This window comes from Azolla caroliniana, unplaced genomic scaffold (assembly GCF_043228905.1).
Source record: "Azolla caroliniana isolate FFs.n. ecotype wild unplaced genomic scaffold, voAzoCaro1.0.p SCAF_20, whole genome shotgun sequence".
NCBI lineage: Eukaryota > Viridiplantae > Streptophyta > Polypodiopsida > Salviniales > Salviniaceae > Azolla > Azolla caroliniana.
Genome location: NW_028230455.1, coordinates 434,639 through 452,016, shown reverse-complemented (window position 1 = coordinate 452,016; position 17,378 = coordinate 434,639). Strand labels below are relative to the sequence as shown.

Sequence of the window (17,378 nt, the reverse complement as noted above, 5' to 3'; positions counted from 1 at the left end):
TTTTCATCTTAACATGTTGTAAAACTTCTCTTTTTTTATGATCATTGGTCACCTGGCCGACACATTCTACCTCGTGTTTTCTCTTCCATTTTCTTTAGTAGGTATTGAATCCTTGACCTTAATAATGGCTACTAGCTCTCACCATTTGAGCCATCCTTTTGCTTCCATTTAGACCAGAATCCCTTGAGACATTTATATACATATATAGTTAAACACTCCGCAATAATAATACCCTACGACTTTATTTAATCAATCAAAACATGAAGGATAGAATCGAACAAGAAAAATGCTTGCTAATTAGCTATCACAAACAATTTACAAGATGAATTCCCCACACTTTGTGATGTGCAGATACACATGTAGACCTTATAAGTACAATTAAGCACTCTACCCCAATGAATCCCTCGAGGCTTTAATTAATTCATCGGACGTAGAAGCACAAGCGTTTGTGCGATAATGCGATGGCAAAATAACATATCACGAATGATTTGACACAATAGCCATGTCTTCGAGGTTGTGATATAGTAGGTTTATTCACGAGATGATATTTCTATGCGAGTCAAGTGGGGCCCATTATCCCACCATTGGTCTTCATTGGGTGCTAAACCCGAAACCCTAAACCAAACCTCCAAACCGTTTAAAAACAGTTTCAAGGCTTGGTTCATGCTTGAGCCCGAGCTGTTGCCAACGCTAGTTGTTGACATTGGTAATGGTTTGGTTCGATTTGAGAGGGCCAAAACCAAACCGTTTAAAATTTTTGAAGCTTGAACCGAACCACGAAACTGTTAAACCGAACTGATTTATTTTTCAAACCGTTAAACTGTTACAAATGCGTTTTCATGGTTCGGCTCAGTTTTCAACTTAGGTCAAATTAAAATTTTATAATTTTAAAGATGTTCCTAAAATGTGAAAATAAGGCTAGAAAAATGAAAAGATTGTTTAAAAACAATTTTTTTTAAATTTTTAAAAAAATGTTTAAAAATTAAAAAAAAAATTAAAAAATAAGAAAATAAGAAATCGTTAAACCGCGGTGTTTTTAACTACATATTGAAACCGAACCGAAACCAAACCGAACCGTTAAAAAAAACTAAACCTGAACCGAAACGATTAAACCGTCAAGCCAGTAAGCCGCGGTGTCGCGGTTCGGTTCGGTTCAAACTGAACTGTTGCCGATTGTTAGCCGCATGGGTTCGAACTCAGGATCTCTCTCGTTTTCTGTTTTATTTCTTCTTCTTCGTCTTCTTTCTTCCTTCTTCTACTTCCCACAAATAAACAGAAGAAAAAGGCAGACACAGACACAGGTGCAGACTCAGAGCTGCACGTATGGGGAGAGTGAAGCTCGCCATCAAGAGGATCGAGACTAGCAACGGCAAGCAGGTGACCTACTCGAAGCGTAAGGCGGGCCTGGAGAAGAAAGCCAAGGAGCTCGCCACTCTCTGCGACATCGATCTCTTGCTTGTTCTCTTCTCCCCCGCCGGAAAGCTCTCCTGGATCAATGGATCCAAAAGGTATCTCCCTTCCTTACTCTTCTTCTCTCTCTCTCTCTCTCTCTCTCTCTCTGTATTTTGCTCTTTCTCAATGGACACAGACACATGTATATATATATGCATATGCATATTAATATTGTATGCATGCATTTACAATCGCATACCTACCTTTCTTGATATCCATGATGATGATATATATACATTTACATTGGCTTGCTTGCAGACAGGTATGTTTGCATATATATATATATATACATACATGCACGTATATGCAATACATATGCTCATACATACATAAATATCCATATGTATGTACACATATATATGTGTGCATGTATGAATGTATACGTATACATACACACACAGTCATACATCTGAGGTAGAGAGAGAGATAATTAAGACTAAATGCTATCGTGTTTTTAAGAACAAGACAACATAAATATAACTAAATAGAGTGCCATCTAAGTATTGGCAGTATTTGTTAACATGTGACGCTGGTTTTTATGTATATAAATTTCAGGAAATCCTATTTTTAATAATTTTATTCAGGAAATCCTATTTTTAATAATTTTATTATCAGTTAGACAATATCAATATTTTTGCATACACTTCGTTTCTGTGTTTTTAGATCGTAAAATCACACTCACTATATACCCACCAAAAATCATATTTTTTGAACTGATAGTGATGGGGTATAAAGCTGATATTCAAATTGTAATTTCATTTGTTTATGCAGACTATGAAGGAGAATTGAGAGAGGGTCTCTTATGTGTCAATGTTTTGGGAAAGTTTTTTGATGGATAATTCATGTATCAATGGCTGGACAAAAGAAAACTACAATTTACACCCAACCTGTTAGAGTGTTTATCGTAAGCATTGGAGAATGTGTTTGTCTATTATCCATAGCATTGCAGTTGCTCGATGAAACCATTTTCCATTGATTTTGTTGGGGTTCAGAATCCATATGCATGCTGTGGAATGTAAACAATGTAGTAATTATCTATGCCAATGCCTTTATGAAACCAATTTCCATTGATTTTGTTGGGGTTCACAATCCATATGCATGCTGTGGCATGTAAACAATATAACGGTATTTGCTTATGTGGTCTTACTTCCTCTTCACATATCTCCTGAACGAGCATTCCGTATTTGAAAATTGGTGTTAAGGCGGGGGAAATTGAACAATATACTATGATCCATGGCAACTTTATGTGGGATCAAACTGATGCCTTGCCATAGAGCACTTGGATGAGCTTAGTGGTCATATTGATAAAGACATGCCAAAATGGATCCATCCTATGCTTGGGTTTTTGCTTCTGATGACAGTTATACTGCAGTACAAATTGCAAATCGCAAGTCTTTTTTGAACACGTTTACTGAATAAATTGATCTTTTGATAGTCCACACAGTGCCAGCAATTTAGAATCTTTTAACTGGTTGGATGTATGAAGTACACAAATATCTTTTGTGAATCTGATGTTTAGGAAATTTTTACATGTGCCCATTTGATGTTCAGTAGCATCAGGCACACACACAACTATAACTGTTCTATTCAAGAGTACAATCCTTCAACACTCTTAAATGTTATTACTTAATGGAAAAAAGAATGTTCCCTCTGAAATATATTCAATTTTGTTTTCACATGGTTGGATGGTACTCATTACAAATGATGAATTACTTGAAAAAGTTGCATGCTCTGAAAATGGTTGTAAACCATCTTTTATGTTTCGTGTATTGTGATTAGAGATGTTTTATTTTGTATTGTCTTCGAGGGTGGTTGGTAAGATATCTTGTAGGTTTAGCCCATGCATTATTCATTATCTGGGGAGCTTACTAATTACAGTAAATCTAGGAATCTCTGAGAAAATTAAGCAAAGGGTAGTTAGCAAAATAATGTGTTTTATCCCATAGATAAGTTTCTCATGAACTCTGAAGTATAATGAAAATGTCAGGTAATATTAAGCTTAAAATTCTTGTCTATCTCATCCTTGATGCATATAATTTATATGTGAGTATGTATAAGTGTGGTTTATTTGGATGATTAAAATAAAATTGAGGAGCTGAAAATGTTGGATATTATTAATAAACTATTCTGGGATCTAAACAAGAATAAATGCTGTTTTTTAATGTTCTCTCCACTTTTGCATGATACAAATGGAAAAAAATTCTCTGTTTTTGCAGTACTCCGGAGGAAGTACTCATGCGGTTTGCTAATTTATCGATTCAGGACAGGGACAAAAAGTGAATTTCTACTGACTTACTCTCTATCTAGATTCTTTCGGGTCTGCATTTTGAATAAGTCTATTATTAGTTACTAATTTCTGATTTATAAAACTGCTTTTGCATAATTGTGTTGTGAGATGACTTATTTTTAATATTTTTTAAATTTGATGCCATTGCATACCTATAGAATGTTAGATTATTGTTTTTTTGACATAAGTTCTAGCTTTGTGTAAAGATGGTTGTGCGCTGAATCTTTGAAAATTTACAAATGCAGGAAGGTTGAAGCCCTAGAGGTGATTTGCAGAGACATACTTTGAATACGGTTATATTATCATTTCATTAATTTTCTTATTATCGCCATGTGAAATTACACAGCAACTTAAACGAGCATTTAAGAAGATAAATCATGAAGTAAATGTCAAGGAATTTGTGACAAGGCAAAGGTAGGGAAGCCTAATAGATATATATCTTTGATGCCTGACCCTGCTATCTTTGAAACATGTTTATTGATTTGGTGGTATGTTTTATGTTTTATGGTTTGGTCATAATGCAATATTGGATTACAAAGTATTGAGGTATGCAATGTGAACTTAATTAGAGCATAATCTCTAATTGTAGAGTCTATGTATGTATTTCAGTGTTCTTTCTTATTCTTGTGCATATTGTGTCTACAGGATTTGCATATGGCTTACTTACATAATGTTCAGGCTGAATGTATGCATTTGCGGCAAAAGTTAAGGTATTGTTCTTGGTCTCTATAACTTTATATATGCGTTAACTGCTTGGATTATTGCGTGATATGACCGTGAATATGTTTGAGCACAAATGGTGGTCGAATTTATCTCTTTTTCCAGATGTTTCTATTATTTTCTGATTGTGCTCAAGAGTCAACTTGGCATTTATGCTTGTACAGTGTTAGTGAGAAATACTAGTCAATTTCAGCTCCTAGGAAATTTCATTTGTACAAGATCAACTTGTATCTTGTTTCTTTGCTCCTGTAGGCAATTTTCAGAATTTGGCATCTTATAATACAGTGATGTATTCTCTCTTTTTCTTTCATTTGGATTATATTCCTGTTTAACTTCACACCTAAACAGAAAAGACCACATTGTGAATTTCTGGAACCCAAACTTCAACAATCTGAACTCTGATTTTGCTAGGCATTAATGTGTGGATCTTAAGGCATTTTTCCATCACCATGGGCAATGAGAATCTTGGGTTTGCCTTATGGAACTCTACAGTTTTCAGAAAGTCATGGTGTCTAAAACATTTGTTTGACAAGAGACTCTAATAAAAGAGCAAAAAGCAACCAAGAAGAGAGAGACATATGTAAGCTATAGATACCTGCCAATCTTCAAGACTATGTCAAAGGATATATGACATTAGAAGAACTGACCAACAAGCTTCACAATCTCATGCATGTAGTCCAAGATAGTTTGCTAGAACAATCCGAGGTGTGAAATTGGCAACACACAAGCCAAAATGTGTGCACGCATAATTGAGTGTGTGACAAGGATACCTGAACGGGATTGCAGTAGATTGGACAATAGCAATGTGCTATGCACGTAGATCACAACCATCCGGACTATGGCCTCTTCACCCTTATCATCGACAAATAAAGGCCATTATCACCTGGCACTGAAGTTGCTTCCCTGCTTCCCTTGCTTTGGAGGTCACTCCATCTTGAAGTGCTTCACGTTGGAGATTTTTCAAAGGCAGAAGTTTTAGTCTATCTAAGCTCAGAATCTTAAAGTGCTTAGATAACAAGATTTTTCAGCATACATTATTCAGTTATATTTTATTTTGATTTGCTCATAAAAATGAGACGACATTTTAAGATATAATCTCTTGTTCAGTCTTAAAGCCTTTTTGGCTTAAGAGATGGTAATATAGCGTTCTTTCTTCCTACTTTCACTCATAAGTTTGCAATTGCAGTACATGCTGCATTGACCTATAAAATAATTTCAAGATGAACTGAAGGAAGTCTTGGTGGGGAGAGGTGAATGTAACATTACTTGACTAGTACTTGCGTCCTGAACTTCCTCCCTCTGCATTTTATCCTCTTGCTCTCTTGCAAGTTGCAAGGCATGGTCTGATAATGCCATGCCATAGGTGGAGCAGCCCCCTGGTTTTGAGATTTCAGGTCAGCAAGGTACAGTTTATAGGCCAAAGGAAGCCTTATATGGCTTGAAACAATCAAGAATGGGCCCTTTGGAACAATCCTTGAATGGCCGAACTTCTTTTTCAGCAAGTATACCATCTTGGCTGATGATAATCTTACTGGTAATGGGCCGAACAGCCTATAGGCTTTGCTTTCATTGTCAAGAATGCTTCCATGTTATCATCTCCTTACATCTTCGAGTTATCAAATTTTCTGAGCATGACAAGATTGTGTCATGCTTTTGAGATAGAGGGTTTTCAGTGTATCCCAAGCACCTTTGGAAATGGTAAGAATTGGATTTGTGGAACAATATGTTGCTTTACTGAAAATGCAATGAGAGTGTGGATATGGGCTTGTCATCCTTACCATCCCATTAAAGTTGTGAAGGAATGGGTCATTGAAGATTGGAGCCTGAAGCAACATTTGCATCGGTAGTTCATGAAGGATTTGAAGAGGAACTCTCAATTTGATTGGATGTTCAATACAGCTAGTGATGGTGCCCTGTATTTATTATGCATTGAATATGTCTCATGCATGTGCACAACATGAGCTCGAGCATCCTCACCATCACTCTAAAGTTGTGAAAGAATGTGTTATTGAGGACTGGAGCCTGAAGCAACATTTGCATCAATAGTTCCTGAAGAAGAATAAGAGAGTTTGAAATAGTTACTCTCAATTGGATGTATAGTAGCGTCAATAACAATGCCCTGTAGTTGTGCATGCCTTCCAGATCTTATCATGTAGGTGTTCATTGGATAGTTAGCACCATCCAACTAATCCTCTACGCTAGAAGCATACCATGGATATCAGTGTTCTGTTAAACCAATGTAGAAATCGTGTAGGGCCAAATAACACTCTTAAAAACAATCATTTAGAGCTAAATAGTAGTCCTTCAGGGCTAAGGAGCAATCTTAATAAAGACTGGAAGATAATCAGCCAAAGAGCACCATGTGTGAAAAAGGACTAGCAAAAGTAGCTGACATTGTTGTGTTATTAATTATATTGGAATTGCTACAGATCTTGTCTGGTTGTGAAACCAGAAATCCAAATTGGACAAAATTTATTTGTTGCAGATGTAAAAACAGTGGAAATCACCATTGCGTGTGCCACTCTGCAGGTTGACTGTTTCCTCGCTCTCCCATTTGCCCATGAAGAGAATAGGATCGAGAAAGAAATCCAACTTGGCTTTGAAAGCATTTGTTGAGAATGCGAGGATATGTTGGACTAGCACACACCTGCAATATTAAGCAAAAGAATGAGTAGATTAAGTTAACATGCTTCATTAATCAAGTGTAATGGAAAGTTACAAGAATGCTTTAGAAAAAGTGAGAATCCATATCATGAAGGAACCCGGATGCAACATAAGGCTTTGTAAGGCAAGGAAAAAGTTTTTTCTGCATGCATTGATACAAATGAAGTCAAAAGCATTGAGATCTTTAGTAGGAATTCTTCAAACAGACTCGGCAGATTCTTTTCAGCTTAATGCTTAGCTTTCTAAAAGAATAACACCTTTTGGTGCTTTTGAGGTAACACTTCATTAATGATGATTTCATTTTGTCTCTGTTGGTTTTGAACTGCTACATGGAGATATATATTGAGAAGATGTATGTCATTTTCGAATTTGGGAAGATATTGAAAAGACTAATGCATATGGGAAATCAATTATACATCTCTTGAGGGTGATGCATTTAATGCAACCCTGCGTTGGAAAGTTGTATGATTTTATTTATTGATTAATTTAGAGTCTAGAGCTTGGACCCAATGAGGTTCAAGGCAAAATTTCCTGAAGAAATTCTTATGCCTGTCATTTGCATGTAACTTTCTCCGTTTATACCGAACTGAGAGTTTCAGGGGTCCTAATGTTCAAACTTGGTGGCAAATGGAAATTGTTTGTTGATGGGCACATTTAGCTAATGTGGTTGCAATTTTCTGGTTGGAATTGCATGCAAGTCCTGATTTCCTATTAAACTATTTTGAAGCTCCCATTATTTCCATGCATTTGTGCAACATAATATATTCTGAAAATATGCATGAGTTGTGTTATGCGATGATTCATCATCTTCATGGCCATGCATGAATTTTGTGAATCATGAGATATCTTCTCATCATAGAAAATGTAATCTGAAATTTAAACTAATTTGCACCCATAAATTGTGATTACTATGTGTGTGTTATTGCTCAATCATCAGGCTCTAGCTTAGCTTTGTGCATTGCTTATTGCCTATTGTTGGGTGTCTTTTCGAGTATTTTTCTTACCAGCGCTACATATGCGCAAATCTAAAGCTTAAAACTTTCAGTAGCCTTAAAATCTTGCCTGTGTTGTTTTTGAAGAAAATACGAGTCATTCCACACAATTGAAGATGCAAATAACTTACAGGAATTTTTGTTGAATCAACTTCAAGAAATACAGATACAAAAGGTAAAAATTCAATTTAATTCTTATATATATATTTATATATATAAGCATGAGGTAAAGAATATCTCATGTTATTGAACATATTTTTTATACATATAGAGAATTACGGAATCTAGTCAGTACTTTGTCCCTTACATCCACACCATGGAACAACAGGTTTGATAATTTATTGCAGTCTTAGTACCTTTAGTTTACTTAGTGCTCAGTGGTGTATCTTTATTTGGGAAAACACTAAAATACCCCTGAAACTTGTTGGGTATTTAACTAAAATACCCCGAAGTCTTCAGCAATGTTCGGAACACTGCTAAGTTTTCAGCAGCTACCAGTATCCTCCTAAGTGTTTGACAATTACCAGAGTACACCTGATTTTTTAATTATTACTAAATTAATCTTATGCAGTATAAAAATGGCTAATATTAGAAGGGAAAACTTAGGGCCAATCTGTAATCCTGCGAGTTGTAGGGGTATTTCTGTGTTTTCTACCGTCATAAGTGATTTTACTTGGCATTTGTGGTATTTAATTAAGGGAGTGTTTGAACTCATATGTATGTACTACACTACAGAAGTATCTTGAACTGTATTCATCAATGCAAAGGCCATCCGAGACAGAGCATATGACCAACAATTTACCATTTCACCTCAACAAACCGGTGCTGTATGAAAGGTTGGTCAGTCTCTACTTAAATCTACATTTTGCAACTTTTAAATGCTTTGTTTGGTAATGCTCACTGTGAAGGAACTGTGGGCTTTCTTTTGTTTGATGAAAAAGCAACAGAGCTACGGACAATGCATTAGACTATTTGAAGGTTCAAATGCAATTAGAAGGCTCGAGTGATATGTGCAGTAAATTTAGAGATGTGGCTTATGAAGATTGTAGTGGAACAAAGAGTGAAATCATGAGCAATGAAACTGAAGGAAAGTGCCTAAATTTGGTGGGATATGATGATGATGATGATGCTGAACCATCATACCTAACATTTCCAGCAGAAGGAAATGGATTATCATCTCAATGGCTGTCAAGCATCAATTCATTCTCAACAGATAATTCACTAATGCATGGAATGCAATCATCAAATTCTCAATGTTTCCCGGTAAAATCTCAATAAAATTATGTGCATCATTTCTTAATAGTAAATTGTTGTTTTGATTCCCTGAATAATATAAACATGTACACATATATTCCTTTAATTTTCTTTGTGGGTTTCTTTGATAGCAATCATTGGTTGAATCCGAACGAGTAAAAGTGTTTAATGAACACCTCAGATCAGAAAGCATTTCGGAAATTATTCCAGAAGTGAATTGGCAACTGTAGAGCTCAAAAATATCGTCATCTTCAATTTTTTGAGTGGATGGATATCAATAAGAAAACTTATTTTTTGGCATCAGCATTGTTCTGAAGGTTCGGCATATAGATATGGAAGAAAACCTCGAAATTAAAAGAACATCATCCATGTGAAATACCACATTTTTGGCATGTTATTAAGTGTTCGATTACCTACAAAAGGAACTACATTTTTTGGGCAAGTGGAAATCCTGTATCGGATATGACACTTTGTACATCGATTCAATTTCTTTCCATTGTTGAGGTGATGTTCAGTCATTTATATAAACCAAATCAGGCAATGGGAGTATTCCGCCATACATACATACCATGCACATATATATATACACACTTATGCAATTTTGCAACATGGCACATTGCCAATTTTGAGAATGTAAACATCCCGCAAATTTGTAATGTCTTGGGATATAATGCTTTCATTTCGCTTTGTTTCTAACCATTGGATTGCATTTAGTGTTTTGCAAGTCTTTGTTCATTTAGCATAGTTTGTTGACTTTTTCTGACAACTGATGATATATTTGTCAAAACACTAATGAACTCAGGAAGTAGCAGATTGGATTAATTTCAATGTGGTTCTGTAAGAATGTTATTATATTTTCAAAGTGTTATGTACTATGATGTTAGATTGTGTTTTCACCAGTATTTGAGGTTTGATTTTACAATTGTTGGATACTGGTCGTTTTTGTGGTTAATGTTGACTAATGATATTCAATCTACTAGAAAAGGTCTTGTAGTGGTTGATTCTATTGTTTCTTCATTAAGCATAATAGTCATATATAATAATGGGCAAGTGTGACGACTCCTTGTAGAGCATGATATTGATATATTAGCATGCCATGTGGGAATTATGTCATGCCCAAGTATGGATGCACATCCACCTTTCTTTCATCATGTACTTGATTGATTCTTAGCTGACTAGTATTTTTATGTTGAATTGGATTTCAGTATTTGTGATGGACCGATTGGGTGTAACTAAGAGTGCATCTAGTGCTACTCTTGGTGTCAATTGGTCAACATAAATATCTACATGGAGGAGGTAGTAAGTGTGAACTGTGGACACACCAATTCCATTGTGATTGAGTTATATGAAAGTTGTCAACTTCTATAATGAACTAATATTCAAACACAAAAGGATGGTAGTGTAGTTGAGTGATGAATAGAGTTGTAGAGACAATAATTCCTACTTCAACCCTTTTGGCTTTTGATGATCATAAGGACAAAGCGAAAGAAGTTAATGAATGAGAGGAAAGCAAAAATATTAAATATTGTCATTTACCATATTCTTGAATCGTTACATGACCAAGAAATTTCTAAAGAATTAGGGTGATATTGGCTATAGCTCTTGACCTCAACTTTGTGAAGCGTAGTGTATGTGAACTTTATACTTCCTTTTGATGATGCATGAGCCTTTGTATGATTTGAGGAACATGTCAATATAGTACTTCTATTGTTTTTGTCCATGTTGAGAGCCAAAAGGATTGGGGATGAGAGAGGATTGTATTGTCAAACTCAAGATATCGTAATTGTTCATGTTAGGTGCCTTGATGGTATGAGGCTATGCAATTGTGGAAATGCATAGTTTGTTGCGATGATGTACGAATTGCTGGACAAGTGCATACCAAGACTTATGATTTCTTGAAGAAACAAGGCTTATTTATGATATATATATATATATATATATATATATATATAGATAGATAGATATAGATATAGATAGAGAGATAGATATAGATATAGATATAGATAGAGAGAGAGATTATATTATCATCTTCGGAAGCCAAATATGACCTATGAGACCAAAAATGTTACATTTCAAGTGATACATGTGTGAGTGAGCAACGATGGAAAACTCAAAATGCGATCGAAGGTGGGGCAATGTACAACAAAAGTGTGATGGTCAGGCAAGGACTCACGAACTCATTCAAGGCAAAACATGCACAACAATTGGGCGAGTCGGGTCGTGATAATGGCCCAATGCTTCCCATCTCAGGTTGAAGAGAATGTGAGCTCTATTGTATGGATTCAATTATGTGAACGGACCGCGGACAATGAGATAGTGGACAAGTTTAGGGGTATTTTGGTCAGATATAGGGGCATTTTTGGCATGGCCAAATATAGGAGTATTTTGGCCAGAGATAGGGGCATTTTTGGCATATTTCTAAAAACACAACATTACCCCTTAGCCAGAGAAAACCATAGATCACCATCATATATGTAACTGTCAGAAATCACATATGGAAAAACCATTGCTGACCCATCATCCGATTAGGGCTGAAACAGAGGAAGGCCTTCATATTCATCCCCGCAATTTCTTCTCCTCACAGCTACAGATCAGGAGAACCCATGGTAGCTCCCCTGAAGCCCAAGATGAAAATGAATCCGAAGGTCGTGCCCTTGTGGCTTTATTGAAGACATGTGCTGATAAGAACGACTTGAACAAGGGGAGGATCATACATTCGGAGATTACCCAAAAGGGTATACTTCAACACAATGTTTACCTCGGTACTGCTTTGGTGAGTTTGTATGCCAAATGTGGCGATCTTCGGAAAGCTAGGGAAGTATTTGACGAACTTCCAAGGAGAAATGTTGTCACTTGGAATGCTTTAATCTCAGGATACGCTCAACATGGCTATGGTAAAAATGCTCTTGTTTGTTTTGAATGTATGAAACACGAAGGTATCTCGCCTAAACCAATAAGCTTTGTTTGTGCTTTGAAAGCTTGTGCTAGCATGGGGGCATGCGACGAGGGCCGCACTATCCATTCTGAGATAATTGACTGTGATTTTCTGGGTGGAAATGTGTTGGTTTCTACGACATTGGTGGATATGTATGCCAAATGTGGTGAACTTTCTAGTGCAAAAAGAGTATTTAATGCACTTTATTTTCATGATGTTGCGACATGGAATGCATTGATTGCGGGGTATGTTGATCATGGGCAAAGCAAAGAAGCATTGGGTTGTTATACACAAATGAGGTTTAAAGGACTTTTGCCGGATCCAGTCACATTTGTTTGCCTATTGAAAGCTTGTGGGAGTATCGGAGAGGTAGAGAAAGGCCATGAACTGCATGATGAGATCGTAAGGCAAGGTTTGCATTTTGAAAATGCATCCATTGGGAATGCATTGGTGGATATGTATGCGAAATGTGGCGAGTTTTCAAAAGCTCAGGATGTTCTTGATAACCTTCCAGCTAAAGACTCGATTGCATGGAATGCCATAATCACATCATATGTAAGGCATGGTCATGATGAAGAAGCATTGGACTGTTTCCAAAAAATGCAACGTCAATGTCTGTTGCTGCCAGATGCGGTTACGTATATTTCAATCTTAAAAGCTTGCGGCCACGTTGGAGCCACTTGTAAAGGCCAAGAAATACATGATGAGATAACCAGAGAGGGACTTTTAGACAATAGCTTTTTGCTCTATACAGCTTTGGTTGATATGTATGCCAAATGTGGTGCTCTCCTAGAAGCACAAGAAATATTCGATGAGCATCCTGTCAAGGATGTAGTCTCATGGAATGTGTTAATGGCTGGATATGCTCAACTTGGAAAGCATGATATTATTTTCCACTCTCTGGACAAAATGATTGTGGAAGGCGTGCCACCAGATACAGCGACATTCACTATCATTTTGAACGCGTGTAGCCACTCTGGCTTATTGGAGAAGGGACAGATATACTTTGAGACTATGAATAGTAAATATGGACTTGTTCCTACATTAGAACATCATACATGCATGGTGGGTCTTTTTGGGCGTGCCGGCCATTTCAATGGTGCTGAAATAGTAATAAATGGGATTCCATTCTCGACAGATCTTGCAGTGTGGCATACAGTTTTGAGTGCTTGTAAGAAATGGGGAAATGTTGGACTTGGGAAATTAGCTTTTGGATGTGCAACACAATTAGATGTAGACCATGCTGCATCTTATGTCTATATGGGTGATATCTATGCAGCTGAGGGTGGTATGGAAGATTAATCTTTATTTGTCTTCTCACAAAAGATTGACCTAATGGTTTAGATCTTTGCAGTTTGAAGTCATATGCTAGGAGTTCAATTCTCATTACAAAAATTGAGGTTCTACTGAGGAGAAACGCAAACTTAGAAACTCCTTTGCCACACAAAGTAATGATGGAAAGCCACAGAAAACAGGCTATCTCCATAATGATTGGATAGCTTTGTATTGAAAATTAGATTATGGGGCAAATATAAGAGGGCTAAAGTATTAAAAAGGAAACGAACATAAAAACCTTCTACACTTAGCCGAAAGGATTTGGGAGATAAGGATGCAATCATAAGCCCAAGGAGTTATGCCCTTTCTCTTTATCAAGAGTGAAGCTTGCCCATGGTCTTCTATACTGGAAATGCTTTGTGAAGAGAGGAATTAACTGAACTAGATAAAAGTTTACTGATTGACTCTTGGCATAAGAGAAGAAGAGGAGAGAGAAGTTATGTTTATCTGCAATCAGACAGATTTGCTACGACATCTCCAAGGGAACTTTGCATTCCAAATGAGCCAAATGGCCCAATAATGTGTACAAACTATTATCTAAACTCACTGAAACTATTATCAAAACATTGTCATTTTATCATCCTTATCCATGATACCTGATGATGAGTTCCATGAGAATAGGTTGTGAGTGACACTTCCATGACAAGAATCTATCCAAAAGAATACTATAGGGCATCTTAACAACAATTAACTGGGTACCTAAATTCTAATAGACAACAGACATCAATGAAACTTAGCTATTAGATCATTGTTTCATAAGCATGTCTTCCACTTTCCTGGCATCCTCCACCATGCCAACATCACTATAGATGTTATACATGCAAACATATACTGCATCTTCTTTATCATTGGATCGCACTGCTTGGTCAAACGCATATCGACCAACTTCTACATTATGCCATTTCCTGCAAGCACCTAGAAGTGCAAGCCACATGACATTAGTAGGATGAAATGGTGTTTTCATCATCATTTCCAAAGCCCATTCCAACTGACCAGCTCTACCTAGTAGGTCAATTATAGTAGTATGATGCTCCATTGTACTGGGTATACCATATTGTACACTCATAGCCTCAAAATACGTTTGACCCTTGTCAATCATGCCCGCATGACTGCAGGCATTGAGAATGCTAAGGAATACAACTCGATCCGGCTTGTTCCCTTGTTTGATCATTTCATTGAAGATGGAGAGAGTGTTTTCTGCCCTTCCTAGCTGAGAATATGCAGTGATAAGGGCACCCCATGTAACAACATTCCGTTCTGGAAGCATATCAAATACTTCTTGTGCCTGTGCAAGTTCACCACATTTGGCATACATGTCTACCAATGCACTTCCAATAAAAATGTTCTTTCCCAGGAGACCATTTCGAGCAATGTCAGCATGTATTGCACGGCCCTTTTTGGCAGCCGTGGTAGAAGCACTACCACATGCTTTCAAACTACAAGAAAATGTTATGGCAGTTGGACATAAACCCTCTTGTTGCATTCTTTCGAAATAATGAAGTGCTTCTTCACCGTGGTCATGTTGTGCATATCCCGCAATGAGTGAATTCCATACCACAATGTTTCTATTAGAAATGGTGTCAAACACTGCTTGTGCTTTTGCGAGTGAACCACATCTCACATACATGTCAATCAATCCACTAGCAATGAAGAGATTTGTATCAAGATGCCCTGTTTTAGCAGCCTCGATATACACCTCATTGCCTTTTGCAATATCTCCAGTTATGCCACAGGCTTTTAGAATGCATGCAAATGTAACAGCATTTGGATATACACCTTCCCTGCGCATCCGATCAAAACAATGTAATGCTTCCTTACCATGTCCATGTTGGACATATCCCGTAATAAGTGTATTCCATGTGACGACATCTCAGATCAGAAGCGAATCGAGGATTTCTCTTGCGTCTTGGAGAGTGTTACATTTGGCATACATATCAACCAAGGCACTTCTAACAAAAGGGTTTGATTTCAATGGATCTTCTTTTGCAGCAATCATGGCATGTAATTGAGCACCCTTTCTGGTCAATCCGAGTTTGCTGCATGATTTCAAGGCATGAGTGAACGTTGCATCATTTGGAAGGATTCCCCTAAGTTGCATACATTGAAACAAGACCCATATTTCATTAAAGCATTTAAGGTGCATGTATCTGGAAATAAAAGCATTCCAGGTAACCACATCTTGAATTTCAAAGGAATCGAAGATTTGTTGAACTTCATTAAGTGAACCACATTTATAATATGTACTGACAACGGCGTAATCGATGGAGCAACCAACATATTCTCTTCTGAGCACGCGTCTTTCCGAAATCCAAGTGTGTAAATGGTACACTTTGTTCATGTCTTTGTGCTAGACATTAGCACAAACTATCCAAATAATAGCGACTCTTCTCTATGCATGACTTCCATATGCATAGGGAGCATCATTTGGCTTACCATGTTTGATGTAATCTTTGATGATGGCATTCCAAGGCAGCAAATCTTTGAGGACACACAATGATTCCAAACTTGAAAGGAGTTTTCTTTGTCCTTAAGATGACCCTTCACATCTTTTTGATACATCATTTCAATAGAGACGACTATGTATCTCTTGGCTGATACCTGCTAGAACACCTCGGGTTTCATCAATAATTGATCACTTTTGATGTACTTCATAGTGTTAATCAATTATGAGATCACCGGCATTGAATAATCCCCGAGTTCGTGATTTCATGAACAACACAATTACCTGGAAGCTATGCCAATATGATCTTATGCATGTTCTAGCATGTTGCTATTAGCTTCTAACCAATGAAAGACAACATTATCTTAGAAGATCTAATTTGACAATTTCCCTAGATTCGATTAAATTATTTCTAGGGGCCATACTTAGAGGGTTATTCTAACTTAGCTAGCTTGTTCCATCGTGTCTTAATAGGACTACTTATCATTGAACATGCTGTCCTTGATGAACCAGATAAAAAATGTCAATGAATCTATTATATATGTTCTCTATTTGAATAGATTCTAAATGAAATTTGGCATGACCTCATCCATTTAATAAAACCTATTGGCAAATACATGGTTGCAATGCACATTGAATATGAACAATCATGAGTGGATTTTTAGCCTTTTTTATCAGTGTCTCGTAAGAAGTCATGTGAACTTAGAAGACTTCACAAACATCATGCAACATTCAGATGTTTTTTTGGTAGGACTCCTAACCAACTTTTGTGTTGGGAAAGTTAATAGACTAAGAATGTCAAAGTTGAATAAACATGGGTGAGCATAACCATTAACTTAAATTTACACCATTTAATGCATGGCAAGAGACTTTGAGATTTTAATGAGGTTGATGCCATATTTAAATTTATCCTTATCACATACATGTTCACACATTCATTAAAATTAGCATAAGTTTGAATCTAGCCTCGTTATATTTGTATGCACTTGAATTTAATCACATTTTTCCTCTTGATGAGGTCATTGTAGCATGAAGATGTTGGTTACTCAAATCTCAAGCTTGATTCCAACATTTGTTGGCTTATAGCATTTAGGGCCTCAATTTTGAGGACTTGCTAACCTTATGATACCGCACACCCCTTTGACATGATAAAAGAAACAAATTTGCGATAAGAACTATGGCACCTATAGCCAATAATACCTAAATTATACCAAAAACAATTATTATCACAAAGTTGGCCTACTAGAAAGATCATTTCATGGGGTTATCAATTGATGGATTCATACATTGACCACGGTA

The 17,378-nt window shown here is 36.6% G+C and overlaps 2 protein-coding genes and 1 pseudogene across 2 annotated transcripts; 2 read left to right on the top strand and 1 right to left on the bottom strand.

The window, feature by feature from the left end:
• The first annotated feature begins 1,269 nt into the window (after positions 1–1,269).
• LOC147850681 (uncharacterized) lies at positions 1,270–10,252 on the top strand. The gene is made up of 11 exons (XM_087336081.1): positions 1,270–1,508; positions 3,669–3,728; positions 3,985–4,003; positions 4,086–4,153; positions 4,279–4,285; positions 4,385–4,449; positions 8,203–8,290; positions 8,387–8,443; positions 8,851–8,951; positions 9,057–9,378; positions 9,501–10,252. The coding sequence occupies exons 1-11, from the start codon at positions 1,324–1,326 to the stop codon at positions 9,597–9,599; spliced, it is 1,071 nt and encodes a 356-aa protein (XP_087192207.1). The 5' UTR covers positions 1,270–1,323; the 3' UTR covers positions 9,600–10,252.
• A 1,611-nt stretch (positions 10,253–11,863) lies between these two features.
• LOC147850680 (pentatricopeptide repeat-containing protein At4g33990-like) lies at positions 11,864–13,606 on the top strand. Its single transcript, XM_087335982.1, has one exon. It carries the CDS (start codon positions 11,864–11,866, stop codon positions 13,604–13,606), a length of 1,743 nt encoding a protein of 580 aa, XP_087192108.1.
• Positions 13,607–14,384: 778 nt separating this feature from the next.
• LOC147850679 (pentatricopeptide repeat-containing protein At2g13600-like) lies at positions 14,385–15,977 on the bottom strand (annotated as a pseudogene).
• Between the last annotated feature and the right edge of the window lie 1,401 nt (positions 15,978–17,378).